The following is a 14,030-nucleotide window of genomic DNA, read 5'->3' as shown; positions in this document are numbered from 1 at the left end:
GTTGATAAAGAGGGAACGGCACAAAAAAGTGAATTTGTGATTATGAAAAGCAATTATACCAAAAAATTAAATTAAAAAAAAAATTGTTTTGAAATTGTAGATTGATATGCTTACAAACATCTATCATAAACATTTCCAGCGGGATAACTAATGCAAAGAGAATTTTTTGTTCTTACAATTATCATTCATAATCGCAAATGCTACATTTGTGTGTGTAAACAACCTAATCTCAATTAATTATAATTTAAAAAAAAAAGTCGTGTTGTATATAAACAGCACGAGATCGTACAGAATGTTAGTTAAATGTGAAATTGATTTCAGTTGGTTTGCAATTTAAATGTCCAGTAGCAATTCGATGTTCATATGACAAACAACATTTTCAAATCAAACAAAAATAAATTGTGCCGTTCATTAAAACGTTGTGGAAAGGAATCTAAAATTGTATCAGTGTGCCGTTGTATTGCCGGGTAATTTCATTTATAATGTCAAAATTTATTTGAAAAGCAACAGAACCCACGAATTTTCCTATTCTCCGTTTATGCATAAATTATACGGCCAGCATACCCAGTGTGTAAAGTAAAACTCAATGAAACTCTGTGAAAAACAACGGATTTGAATTTTCTCTGAAAAAGTGAGCCGTGTTGTCAAAAGCTCTCAATTTCTCTTTCGGGAAAAGACCTGTTGCTATATAAGGGAAATTACGACTGGATATTCTTTCACTCAACATTTTGAACTGTTCGTTGACCGGACTTGGATAGTTTGAATTTCGTTCTGGATATCGTGTGCTTTCTAAATATTGGATTTTATCTTGCGTTTTGTAAAAGTGATATCAAAATTTCGCTTCAGTAAAAGCGTCGCGAAGTGTTCGAAAGTGATTTTTGTTTTAGTTTTTCCACTTATTAGTAAGTGGATACCATATATACTCTGCACAACTTGGTAAATTTTTGTTTTTGTTTTATTTTAAATATTCGCAGCTCATTTAACGTGTTGTTGACAATGATTCGTATTGTTTCCAAGAATTCTAAATTATTATTTGACGACCCCTGATCTGTTATTGAAATCAACGCAATTGTCTTACTCAGAATCAGAATAAATGTAGGAAATTTTGCAGTTAACTCTAGTTACATTGAATGTGTGAAAATATGTTCGAACGGAATCAATACGGCCGATATATTGGTGTGCAAAATATACTGAAATCCGTCCAGTTTAATCACCACAAAATAATATAACTTTACTGACACCAAAAGATTTTAATAAAATTCATATGCATTGCGTTAGTGTATTTTTCATTATTTTCAACAGACGCTCTTGCCAGACATGATGGCTATATGTAAAGTGATTAAATTACAGTCGATTTATTGACAGTATATAGAAAATGCAGTGATTTAATTGCAATGAATTTCTTGTTAAGGAATTTAAGAAGAAAATAATTTTATTTACTGACTTGCACTAAGTTGGATTCTAGTGGCATAAAACAGTTAAAAAATTCTTTATCAGAAATACTCGAAGTTCAGTTCATGAAACTTTGAATTTTTCATTTCATTTATTTGTACAATCGTTGTGTAAAGGAATGAAAATTCATTTACCAACCGACGAACTAAAGGTGTCTCAATTGTCGCAACCAAAATCTTTTACTTCATTTTTTTCAACATACATAAGATAGTCGACCTCAGATGAATAGCCTTTTCTAAAAGTCTTATTTAATTTAATCGTTCTCGATTTTCGTTCCACCGAAAGTTTACTTTCGTTCCACAGAACTCCTCGAAATTAATGTAACTATTTGACCGAAACTATTATGGTCATTACACGGCACCAAGAGGACCACAGAGAAAACTCAAAAATGAACCATTTCCGTGGGTTTCTGCGAGAAAATATAATTTATTGCCTAATGCATACGTAACTCCGTCGGCAAAAAAAAAATCAAATTTACGACCAGGAAGTTAATTTATTTACAAAATGCAAAAGTAAGTGATTTGACATTGAATGTGAAAAGAAATCTCAATCTCAGATTCTCAAAGGCAAAATTAAAGAAATATTTCCCACCTTTCGGGTGGATCAGAGTCCCTTGACTGATTGATTTTCTCAATAGACTGAATTGATACAAAAATATCAATTGCTTTTTTGTTTGATCATTCCTTTTATTTTATTCAGAAGAAACAAAGGGCCTCACTTGGACTTCATGTGAAATTCACACTCGCTTGGAATTTTCTCTTTAACAAGACTTCTTAAGCTAGTAAATATCAGCTGGAAATGTGTCCATTTTCTCTATTTGTTCACGAATAAAGTGTGTGCAGGTCGTGTGAACTTCACTCGATGAAATTTTATTTATTTTTTATCCAAACAACTACCAAGAAATCAGGCGAAAAAATCTTTTTGGAATAAGGTCTAGGTTAGGTTATTACTCCGGTATTTTTCACTAACGAACTTACGGGTAATGAATCCATTGCAATGCAAAGTTTGCATATTTAGGCTAAAAATATTTGTTTTTTGATAATTTCTCTCAAAAATCTTTTTTTGCAAAAGTAAAACGATTAAAGCCTGCAAAAATGTGTTAGTTTTAAAGAAAAAAATGGTTTGTTGGTGATTATATAACTTTTTTTTATACCAACATTGAAAAATGATACTTTCGCCCCGCATATGAGGGGCGAAAGTAAAAAAATGCATCCCACGGGGAGAAAGTACTTAACGAAGAGCGAACGCAACTGAACGAACAGCGAAAGTGACTGACGTCACAGAAAATGAGAGAAATGAGTCGAGTTGTCAACAAAATCCGCTCATATTATGCAGAATACTTTGATCAAAATTGTAAAACACTGTGCGCCAGTGTTCTTATTGAAATTAGCATACAAAGTTGATACTTTTTGTTACTGAATGATTTGTTAGTTATATCTTAATTTTTGTGTGTGTTATTGTTGTGATGGCTAAATTATTAAATTTTTCATATACCAGGGGGCTGCCGCCCCCAGGACCCCCGCATTTTCTGGCTAAATGCCTTTTTATTTCAACATTTTGGTGCGATGTTTGCGATACGTATCAATTTTCAATGTTGGTATCAAAAAAAATAGTATGAACGACTCGGGGCAAAAGTAAAAAAATTCAACCTGTGCGATTAGAGCCCTTGCCTTCGGCGCGGGCTCCAACTCTCGCACACGGTTGAATTTTTTTACTTTCGCCTCTTGTCATTCAATGTACTATATCCCACTTGGAGAAACTTGTGCAGATTGTGTAAATTTACTTAATGCTTTATCCACGACGGAACACTTGAAAACGTCGGTGTGTAAACAAATAAACTGAATTGCTTTATTACATGCTCAGAGTCCATTATTGGTAAATTTGTTTACCGAAATTTACCGGAAATTGTTGAAGTTTTCACCGAATTCATTTTTCGGTAAATTCGGTAAATGAATTTACCAATACAATAATAGGCCACCATTATGTTCGATATTAACATAAAAACAGCTTGACTTGTTACAGACGGCAAGCAAATGACCAGTTTTATTATCGGGTCTATTACTTCCATTGATTTTTAATCGGTTGATTTGAAATCTTGTACTTCAATGTTTTTAACATCCGTTTATACCAAATAAACAACCATAACACCCAGAGCTTGTCATTATTTTTGTCGTCGTTATCGATAACAGATGAACAGCCTGTAATCTGTACCATTCAACGGTGCTGAACACCTAACGAAGGATTGAAATTTTTTTACCGTTCACACTGTTTACCCACTGTTACAATTTGTTAAATTAAATTTAATGATATGCAAATACAGCTGACGTCAACAGTATGCACAATGAAAGTGTTAATTTAAATTTAATGATGTCGAAGATCTTATCAACACCTCGGTAGCCTTTAGCGTCCCAGCAACTACACATTTCAAACACATCAACGATGTTGACTGTAATGTGACGGCAATGGTGTACCCACGTGAATTTTGAATAAAATACAGTTGACGAATAACTATTTCGTACTCTGATTCATGAAAACGATAACAGGGCTTCGACGGTTTGTGGCAGTGCACAATGTCCTTAATTTAAAAGAAATAATTGAAACCGAAAACTAATATTAACCGAAGGAAATACTCTCATATATGGTACGAGGGGACATTAAAATTCTGTATGATTTTCACAGCTCGACCACTCAATCCGTGCGGCGTGAATAATCTTATTTTCTCCTTTCAAATGCGGTGAGAAGATGGCGTTTTGTTGACACCTTCTCTGATGACAGTTATTTCAACCGTGAATAATCGTTCTTATCAACGAAACTGCAAATCAATTTGTTTCATCATTTTTCAAAAGAAACAAAGTGACAGTTGCAAAGAGAAAAGACAAGAGGTGAGAAAAAAACTATTTTCTCACCTGAACTGTCCTCAGACAGAGCGTCAACAAAACGCCATCTTCTCATCGCCATCTTAGTGAAAAAATAAGGTTATTCACACCACGCACGGATAAAATAGTTATTTGTTCAACTCGGGGCGAAATGAGAGATTCCAACTCGAATCAACTGGATTCCCTATGGCCGCTTTGTACTTCCCTTGGTAAACAAATAACCATTAACACTGCAGATGAAACATTGCTGTAGTTCAGCAGTTCATGGAACGTTGAAAAGAAAAAGCGTTTTACAATGTTTTACAAGTAAATATTGGGCCTCACATATTTTAACTTGTCATACCGCCAGTATAAAATACCTCCCTTTCTATTAAATGCCTGGCAAAAGTCACAGATTTAATGTTAATGAAGTGAGAGAATGTAAACATTTGAGTTGTACATCCCATTCAAATTTACGTTTTGTTTAGAAAATGGCCCATTTGAGCAGTTCATTCGAGTTTAGGTCAGATTATGGTCAGGCAAAAAATTATCTTTTATGAAAAGGTTCCAGAGCTTGAACGTAAAAAGTAAATAATTTCTTATGCAGAATAATCGACCATGCAAAGCTTACACGATGCAAATCTTACCACAGTGCCAATAACATTTGTCTAAAGTAGCATCACTTATCAAAACATCTTTTTTTTTAATTCCAGTTCTATCCAGCTAAAAAATGATCTCAAACCGTATCACCTTTCTGATGTTTGGCATCATATTTTTTGCTGGAACCGTTTCGGCCAGACATCCACCCGCCCTATTTCTAACTCGATTCGAAACTCCCGATGACTTTTACAATGACGAAATCCAATTCAATGAACGGGTAAGAATACACAAAATCAATTTGCATTTGGCACAGTGCTCACTGTCTGTGTTCTTTCATTACGGTCGTGCAGAAGTATCAGGAAGAACAGCGACCGTCGGCAGAGTCAAAATGGCCGTGGTCTAAGATGTTTGACAACGAGTTTGTCAAGGACCATCAACCAGCTAGAGGGAACGCGAAAAATGAAGGCGACGAGAGTAATGTTGTTAATGATTTTCCTGAGTATTCCACGGAACATCTACCGATGCCTCAAGGATTAATACAGAATTATATAAAAGGAAGGACTGCCAAGAAAAATTCCAACCAATGTAAGCACATCAGATACTTATACAATGAATATCTAAACATAGAAAATGAACATGTCCAATTATAGCGAAAAAATGAAATTTCATTGACTTACCGTCGTCAGCCTTTAGAAAATGAAATTTCATTTTTTATAATTCGCTATAATTGAACATGTACCTTTTCTACAATTAGATATTTTAATCATCCAAATACAAAATATTAGGATTGCCTCTTGGTCGCTTTTAACTGCTGCTGCATATTTTGTGCAGCCATTTTTTATTCGGATGATATTTTTCTTCGTTTTGTTTACTTTTTAATTTTAATTTTGTTTTTTCTTTATTTTTATTTTAGTTGCTATAGCGACATGTAAGTTTTTTTTATTTTCTCCACCCGATTCACACATAGTTTACCATGTACCATTTCTTTTCAGACATGTCGGTATGCCATTTCAAAATCTGTAACATGGGACGCAAACGAAACACCAGGCATTTGCATTTGTAAGTAAAGCGAAAGAAAATAGAATTTTTAAATAAAATTAGGCGGACAGATTTGTTGAATAAAAATTCTGAAGATTTTTAAATTTTATAATTTTCACGAATTTTAAGAAACTTGTTAGAAAATCTTGAAATTCTTAAAGTTCTTAAAATTCTGAAGAATACCCAAACAAAATTCGAAATAATAAGCCCTGGACTTTCGCAAGGTTCTGAAAGAACAGGTTAAGACACCCACGAAGGCGGATGACACTGAAATCGATAAGCGCACTCAGTACAGATTGTGTATGAAATCAACTTGAAGAAAATGTTTTTTAGGAAAATTCGGAATTTTGTGTTTGTTACGTTGCCTTTTTCATATAAACTTCGTAGCCGCTGAACAGAATTTGTATGTCACCGCCTTCGTGATCAACTCAGAGTTGTCTTAACCTGGTTCTTTCAGAACCTTGGACTTTCGTTTCTTTTTTTAAGTTTGATTTTTTTATAAAGCATCTAACGTATTTCAGGAATTAAATTCTAAAAAATTCTTAAAAAATTCAAAGTTTTATTTCAGGAATTTTTTAAGACTTTTATGAATGTCTTTCAGTTACATGCAGAGAAATTTCAGGATGAATTAGCTTTACCACTACTTTCATTGTATGTGTCGATCAGCTGAAGCAAATTCATGCTGAAATTTCACGGCCTCTGACTATAAGAATTCAATTACTTAAATATTCTAGATTCTAGAGGAATAGACACAGTTCTTGAAAAATAGTAATGTCTCGTTTCAGAATTCGATTTTTTCCATACTTCGCTTGAAAAAAAAAAACTCTCGCCGCTCTTTTGATATAAAATCTCTTACTTCAGTCGTTTTGCTATTTAATACCACTTTAACGGTGATCTTTGGCCAATTTTTGTCGCTGCATCACTATAGTTCCCCTCTCCTTGATTTCTGTTCAAGGACCATGGAACAGGTACATTTTTGGGACGTTATTGACGATTTTCCCTATGAAAATTGAAATATCGTTTTACGAAGGCTTTCTTGCGCCACATAACTATTTTATTGGTCCCGTTTCTCGATGAAACTATTTTTGTGACTGGTAAAGAAATTATGTCACATCCTGACGCTCCTACCACTTCCTTGTTCTAGTCACTTCTTGATAATTCTGCTGTTACCTTAACCATCGACAGAATTTCCGAATTTTTCATGATTAAAATTCCTAAATGTATTGAACGATAGTCATCACAAAAAAAAATCGTAAAATGTCTATACACGTCACAATGCACAGCACTGTTACTAGCACGAACATAGAAAATATTCGGATGCTGATGAAAGGTGTTGAGAAATTTCGCAAAGTGTGTCTTTTTGTCAATTATTGTGAACGACGCGGTGCCAAATTCCTCTAGAAGCCAATACAATCAATCCTAAGAGGTAGCTCGTATTACTAAAGCCTCCAAATTTGACACTTGTCAATTCAGTGTTCATGCTAGTAGCAGTGCTGTGCACAATGACATCCAAATCACGACATAAAGTGACAAACTGTGACTGATAGACAACTCAAACGACTCCATCATCAGCCTGCTGCAGGCTATTAGTTTAACTCGATGCCAATACTGATTGTTACAATTTACAATTTTCTTGCAGGAATAATCCAATGAATCCACTGCCGTGGAGATCTTAAATCAACCGTTCCAGTTTTGTCACCGAAATGAAACACACATTTAAAGTTTCTTGCCATTTCAGTATAAAACATTTTAATTGAATGAGAAATTGAAATTTGTGTACATATCAAGAGAAATAGAAGCTTACAGACTTATAAGTGATTCAAAATTTATAGCTTATTAGCCAGAAAAAAGAACAACAAAAACCAAGAAAATCCAAATAAAAATCTCTGTTAAAATTCGTTGTAATTTATTTTACTAATTTATTTAATTTATTGTTTTAAAACACCTTTACAACGCTTTTACAATAGTTAATTTAAATTAAACAAGAAAATAAAGACCAAGAAAGACTTAATAGATGTACCTAACGCAAGAAAGAAACAAAGAAAAAAAATGTTAAAAAAAACTCAAAAAAGAAAATTTAATCTTATTATTAGGAATGAAGAGAGTTACACACAAGAGTTACAAAACTATTAAATAATAAAAAAAATATTTAAAAAAAAGAAATCAAATTAAATTTTGATGTGTTGGATATCACTCATTGTCCCCAAAAATTAATAAAAATATTTAATGTTATGCGAATACGTCTATAATTTAGCAACAGAAAAAAATAGCGAATAAATTTTCAACTACAGTTACTTAATTCCATCAATAAATTTTCATTTACCTTAAATCGTACCAACAGTATCACATCATTTGATACTACTTACACAGCAAAACATTTAGCCGCATCGCAACACATTTCTTCAAAAGAATTCAAAATTTTCAAATAAGTTGACATTTTTAGCCCAAAGTTAATTTATTAAAGACTATTTTGGGCTAAAAATGTCAACTTATCTGAAAATTTTGAATTCTTTTGAAGAAATGTGTTGCAACACGCGGCTTAATTGAATTTAATCTTATGCGTTTTTATTGTCTTTTCCCGCATCTCGAAATGTATTTCACTATCCCGTCGTACATATGGCCTATTATTTGTTATTATTTTTTGCCAAATTTGCGAAGTCTTTGTGAAATTCTCGAAATTTACGAGTTTTGCGAAATGAAATTTTTGCCCTGAACTGTGAGGATATGAAGAAACTGTTTAACGTTCAATTTCCCTCTTGTTATAGGAACAAGCGACACACATGCCTGAATGTTTTATTATTTTGTCTTATTGTGTGTCGGATATGTGGATAAATCCATCGTGATCTGCGTTACATAAATAGTTGTGGACATTAGCTTTTACGGAATTTCGCAAGTTGTACAATGTTTCATGCAAAGGTACCAAACTACGAGAAACATTCTCTTATCTTGTGCCGTCCGTGGCATGAAAATTATTATCTTTCTACGAATAAGCATCTAAACGATAAGGAGCAATTATTAGAGCGATTTTTCACCAAACAATGGTAGTGAGAGAGTAAAAGGAAAGCTAAAGTGTTTACCCATACCCATGTACGGATTTGATTTAATTTTCAATTACTAGATTTTGTGGTTTTGTTGTTCACGATTTAAGATAAATGTAAAATTCAACACATATAGAGTCCATGTCGTAGACGATAAAGTTGTAGACGTATTTGTTAGTATCGAGAGTATAAGCCTTGATTTCCACTTACTCCGTCTACGCTCCCTTTGGTCTCCGTTTATTCTTTAAACAATTAAACAAAGGAGTGGTTCAGCTCAACAGAGGCAAAACGGTGTAAGTGGATATCCCAGGCAGTGACATAAGTCATTCTTATGTTACGATTATGCTCTCTCGACTAACCAATACATATCGAATTATGTAATTTCCTTTCTGCGACCCTCATTACGTAAACGACTATTGTACACACGAATGGTCCCATACATGTGATGGCAAAATAAAAAATAAAACTTTTCTTAATGTGTGGTTCGGTTAAGTCAATTTTCTTTTTTTCTAACCAACGCACTTCAAGCAAAAGTACTTCTAATGACAGCTGTCAAATAGATTGCTCACGCTTGAAGTGCGTTGCTATAACCGTCACCTTTACACCTTTAGCATGTCAAAGTGATACGTCGACGGAGCTTGAGTTCTTATAGCATTTTCACGGTGAGCTTGAATTTTTTTTTATTCGACCTCTCGTGGACATGAAATGTTTTTAGTGGTTTTTGTAGAGGACAGCACCACGAGTAAGAATAACATAACAAGAAAATATTTCGATGGGAAAATTTTTAATGAGATCGTTTTTTCATTTTTTTGGGACCTGCGGGAAGCTTCGAAGACTGTTCGGACTCCTCTGGTGACTCGTTTGATCACATAAATATAGTTGGTGTTTAGCCTGAGATCTAAGCTTTACAGCGTTACCAATCATGATATAAATGACTACCAACAAACTTCTTTTATGAAGTAAGTCATTAAACTAGGTCGCTGAGAATTTGAAAGGCCCTATCACATGTGGATGATTTCTATTTTGTCTCAAAAAGTATGTTTAGTTATTTTACATATTTTAATAAAGGTCGAAAGAAGATTTTTGACTCGAAATATGTTTTTTTATAAATCGCAGCGATGAGCAAATTGCACTATCTCAAGTCACAAATTAAAAAACCTTCTCCAATAGCCATTCTAAGCTAACTCTGCATCATTTTAGTTGTTTCCACTAAAAAATGAGACATTATACGAAGACAATTTAATGGCCGCTCAGGTCTAACAACAAAGATTATATCAGAATGAAATACAAATTTATTTTCCGACCTTAATTAACTTCCAAATTATGTAAAATAACTAAACATACTTTTTGAGACAAAATAGAAATCATCCACATGTGATAAGGCCTTTCAAATTTGCAGCGACCTAGTTGTATGACTTTGCTTCATAAACGATGTTTGTTGGTATCGCGCGATTGGTATCGCCGTAAAGCTTAGACCTCAGGCTAAACAGCAACTATATTTTTGTGATCAAACGAGTCACCAGTGGAGTCCGAACAGTCTTCAAAGCTTCCCGCAGGTTCCAAAAAAATGAAAAATCGATCTAATTAAAAATTTTCCCATCGAAATATTTTCTTGTAATGTTATTCTTATTCGTGGTGCCGCCCTCTACAAAAACCACTAGAAACTTTTCATGTCCACGAGAGGTCGAATTAATTTTTTTTTCAAGCACACCGTGTCTTCGGTCTCGAACTAACCTCACACACAGAAGCTTAACCGTTTAACTTCCCCTGGTTTGTTATATAGATAACAAACAATATTCTAGTTATACACAGAGTTTCTTTGCTACACTCAAGTATTTAACAACATTGGAAACGTAGATAAAGATGAACGTTTTTGAGTTGTGATCATCTGAGTAGTAATGAATGTCGATAGTTTTATAGGTCAACGACCTTTGGATGGAGATGAAAGAACAAAAAGAAAGTGGAGAATTTGAAAAGGTAAGTTTTTCTAAACACTGACGAACTTTCATTTTTCTCCCCTACTTGCCACCTGCCCTTAAATCTTCTGTCTTACATGTTTCGTAAGGCTAGCAATTTTAGAATGATTCAATATACATTCAAGAATCTTAACCTGTTACAGACGGCAAACATATGACCAGTAAGGGTCTATTACTTCCATCGGTTAATTTCAAATCTTGTACTTCATTTTGAAAAAAATGCATTTTACTATATAAAAGGCCGTATTACCCAGAGCTTGTCATTACTTTTGTCGTCGTTATCGATAACAGATGAATAGCCGTATATTACGGGCTCGGTGACGGGTTAAAGATGATTTACATAGTCTGTATGTTGCTTCAATAAGATTGAAAAAAAATTATCAGTACCGGAAAATGCCAACATGTTAACAGGGAAATTTGGTCAAATTTTAGTGGATACCGGGAAAAATGGGGAAATCGGATTAAAATACTGGTAAGAAAACATTATTTGCATACTCGACTTTCGCACTATTTTGTATTAAACATTCGTCCCTAGTGTGAATGATTCAAGGTGAAATGACTACTAAAGGTATACGAGCCATCAGAACAGTCGGAGCGTTTGCTTCGACTGAGCCCCGTACGAACCCGTATATCTATTAAGTACGTAATCCTAGTGCGTCTGTCGCCCTACTTTGACCGTTAGCCTATTGCGCCCGTAAACGTAGTTCAAGTAAAATTATGATGAAATGTTTACATCTTACAAATTGTGCATAGCGCAATTACGAAGCCCCATATGACGTTCCTTTCAAATGTAACATAAATTTCAAATTGACCTAAAATTTCCTCAGTCCTATATTAACCTATATTTCGTATGTTTTTTATTCAAAGCGAAAAAAAAGACTGCTCGCATACGGCGCAGTCAGTAAAAAAACGATCTTTTCAATCAAAAAATATTACAATAAATAAAAATCATCCGCTCTATTACTTCCTAAAGTTCCAAGAATACCTATATTTACCAATAAATAAACAATTTGCAGACTTAATTCAGTGGTTTTCGTCATATTTACGCAACAGAACTCAAATCTTCGCTATAGGTGGCTTCAAATCTGATGCGTTGGTGCCCACGTCAGGAGTACCTCAAGGATCTATTTTGGGTCCATTGCTGTTCATTATGTTTATAAACGACTTGTTATCTTCGCTGTCATCCTGCTCAGGTTTTGCAGATGACCTGAAGTTGTTTAGAGCGATAAGTACGTCTTACGATTGTCAACTGCTTCAAGATGACATTAAGACGGTGGTTAAATGGTGTAAGGAAAATAATATGGTTCTCAATGTTGGAAAGTGTGCAGTTATGTCAACTACTCACAGTCTAAACAAAATATCGTTTCCTTACACTATCGATGGAGTAGTGCTAGAAAGAGTATCATTGAAGAAAGACCTTGGAGTTATTATGGATGACAAATTGTCGTTTACTGATCATATTGATCACATGGTTCGTAAGTCCTACAAGACACTTGGCTTTATATTCCGCTGTGGAAAATACTTTACTAACCAATCCAGTCTACGTCTTTTATACTCATCTCTCATCAGAAGCCGGCTTGAATATTGTTCGTCGGTCTGGAGTCCGTTTTATCATGATGCGGTGCAACAGGTTAAGAGAGTTCAAAAGAAATTTACTCGTATGTTTTATTTCAAATTTGGTATTGGAAACCCGAGACCTCCTTACAATGAGCGTTTGAAACATCTGAAACTTCAATCGTTGGAGACACGTCGACTGAATGGTGATGAAATTATGCTCTACAAGCTAATACATAATCATGTGGACTCAGTGCTTTCTCAGCGTCTTTCTTTTCGGCATCCAGCTAGGACAACGAGACGATCAGATGTATTTTATCTTCCGAGGATGGTCACCAATTATCAATCAAATTCACCGCTATATAGGATTTAACGAAACCATGACACGTTCTTCAGTGGGTTGCTAGGAATCTCGCGCCGCGTCATTCACAATAATTCACATTTTGACACATTTTGTATAAGGAATATGTCACTTTGTGAGTTATTGTGAATGACGCGGCGCGAGATTCCCTAACACCCTTCAGTGACCTTGACATTTTCAACAGCTCATCAATGACATTTAATAGATCAGTGAAGGATCATTTTGTTTGGTAGTCTCATTATTCAATTATTTTTTATGTACGCATTTTGTTTTGTTTTTCTTTTAACTTTAATTTTTTCTAATCAATGATTGTAGATTTTTACTATTGTTTGTTTTTTGTAATAGACTGAATTGTTATTGGGCTCTGGCCTGTTATTTGGTCTTTAAACGAAAATAAATAAATAAATAAAATAAATAAATAAATAAATATCTATTTATATATAGATATCCATATTTTGTAAGTATCATTTTCACCTATTTATATTTTTTTTTACAAAAATCCAAAATGGCGGCTGACGGCCGTTTTGCTAGGGTTAGGAGGTGGAAAGATTCATTACTACCTTTCAACACAAAAAAAAAAATCATGAAATTCGGTCAAAGTTTACTCGAGATACCAAAATACTCCACCCTCACTGTACGGCCGAGTAGCAACATATAAGCTTACTCCAAAACATCTAGCTCACGCTCCGGTGAACCGAATTTCATAAACGTTTTTTTCCCTGATTGGTACGGTCAATACCTATCTAATAAACATCCATATAAATCCGTTCAAATTTGGCCAACCTACAAGCAAAAACGGCTTGCCGTCCTGTATCTAGTTCACACCAAGGGGTATAACTCACGAGTCGATCATCCGATTTCCATGCATTTTTTGTCGATCAGTATTGAGATTACCTTTGCTTTGTAATACAAGTGCAAGTGTAGCCTGGGGTTTGAATTTCAGAAAGAAATATTTTGACAGTACTTACCCCAAGGCAAACTGTAACCAGTCTTTGGTTTCTCGCTCTGATCATAATAGACATAATCTTTGACAGATCCCCCAAGGCAAGTCAAAAAACTGGTCTAAATTATATCTTCCTCTCTCTCATCATGACAGTCTATAACTCTATGTGTCAAATGATATATGAAAATGCATGTGTTGGTGTAGGGTGTAGCA

The 14,030-nt window shown here is 34.3% G+C and overlaps 1 protein-coding gene across 6 annotated transcripts; it reads left to right on the top strand.

Moving 5' to 3' along the window:
• The first annotated feature begins 311 nt into the window (after nucleotides 1-311).
• Nucleotides 312-8,090, top strand: LOC119071592. Of its 6 annotated transcripts, none has more exons than XM_037176542.1 (6): nucleotides 312-467; nucleotides 5,021-5,184; nucleotides 5,258-5,492; nucleotides 5,821-5,835; nucleotides 5,900-5,966; nucleotides 7,585-8,090. In XM_037176542.1, exons 2-6 carry the CDS (start codon nucleotides 5,038-5,040, stop codon nucleotides 7,619-7,621), a joined length of 501 nt encoding a protein of 166 aa, XP_037032437.1. In that variant the 5' UTR covers nucleotides 312-467; nucleotides 5,021-5,037; the 3' UTR covers nucleotides 7,622-8,090. The 6 variants fall into 6 exon arrangements, with proteins under 6 accessions (XP_037032437.1, XP_037032434.1, XP_037032440.1 ...); XM_037176539.1 differs by having other exon boundaries at nucleotides 5,015-5,184; XM_037176540.1 differs by lacking the exon at nucleotides 312-467 and adding an exon at nucleotides 511-935 and having other exon boundaries at nucleotides 5,015-5,184.
• Nucleotides 8,091-14,030: the final 5,940 nt, after the last annotated feature.

The sequence above is a fragment of the Bradysia coprophila genome, assembly GCF_014529535.1.
Source record: "Bradysia coprophila strain Holo2 chromosome IV unlocalized genomic scaffold, BU_Bcop_v1 contig_5, whole genome shotgun sequence".
NCBI classification, from domain to species: Eukaryota; Metazoa; Arthropoda; class Insecta; order Diptera; family Sciaridae; genus Bradysia; species Bradysia coprophila.
Note: the sequence above shows the minus strand (reverse complement) of the source record. Positions and strands in the feature narration are given on the sequence as shown.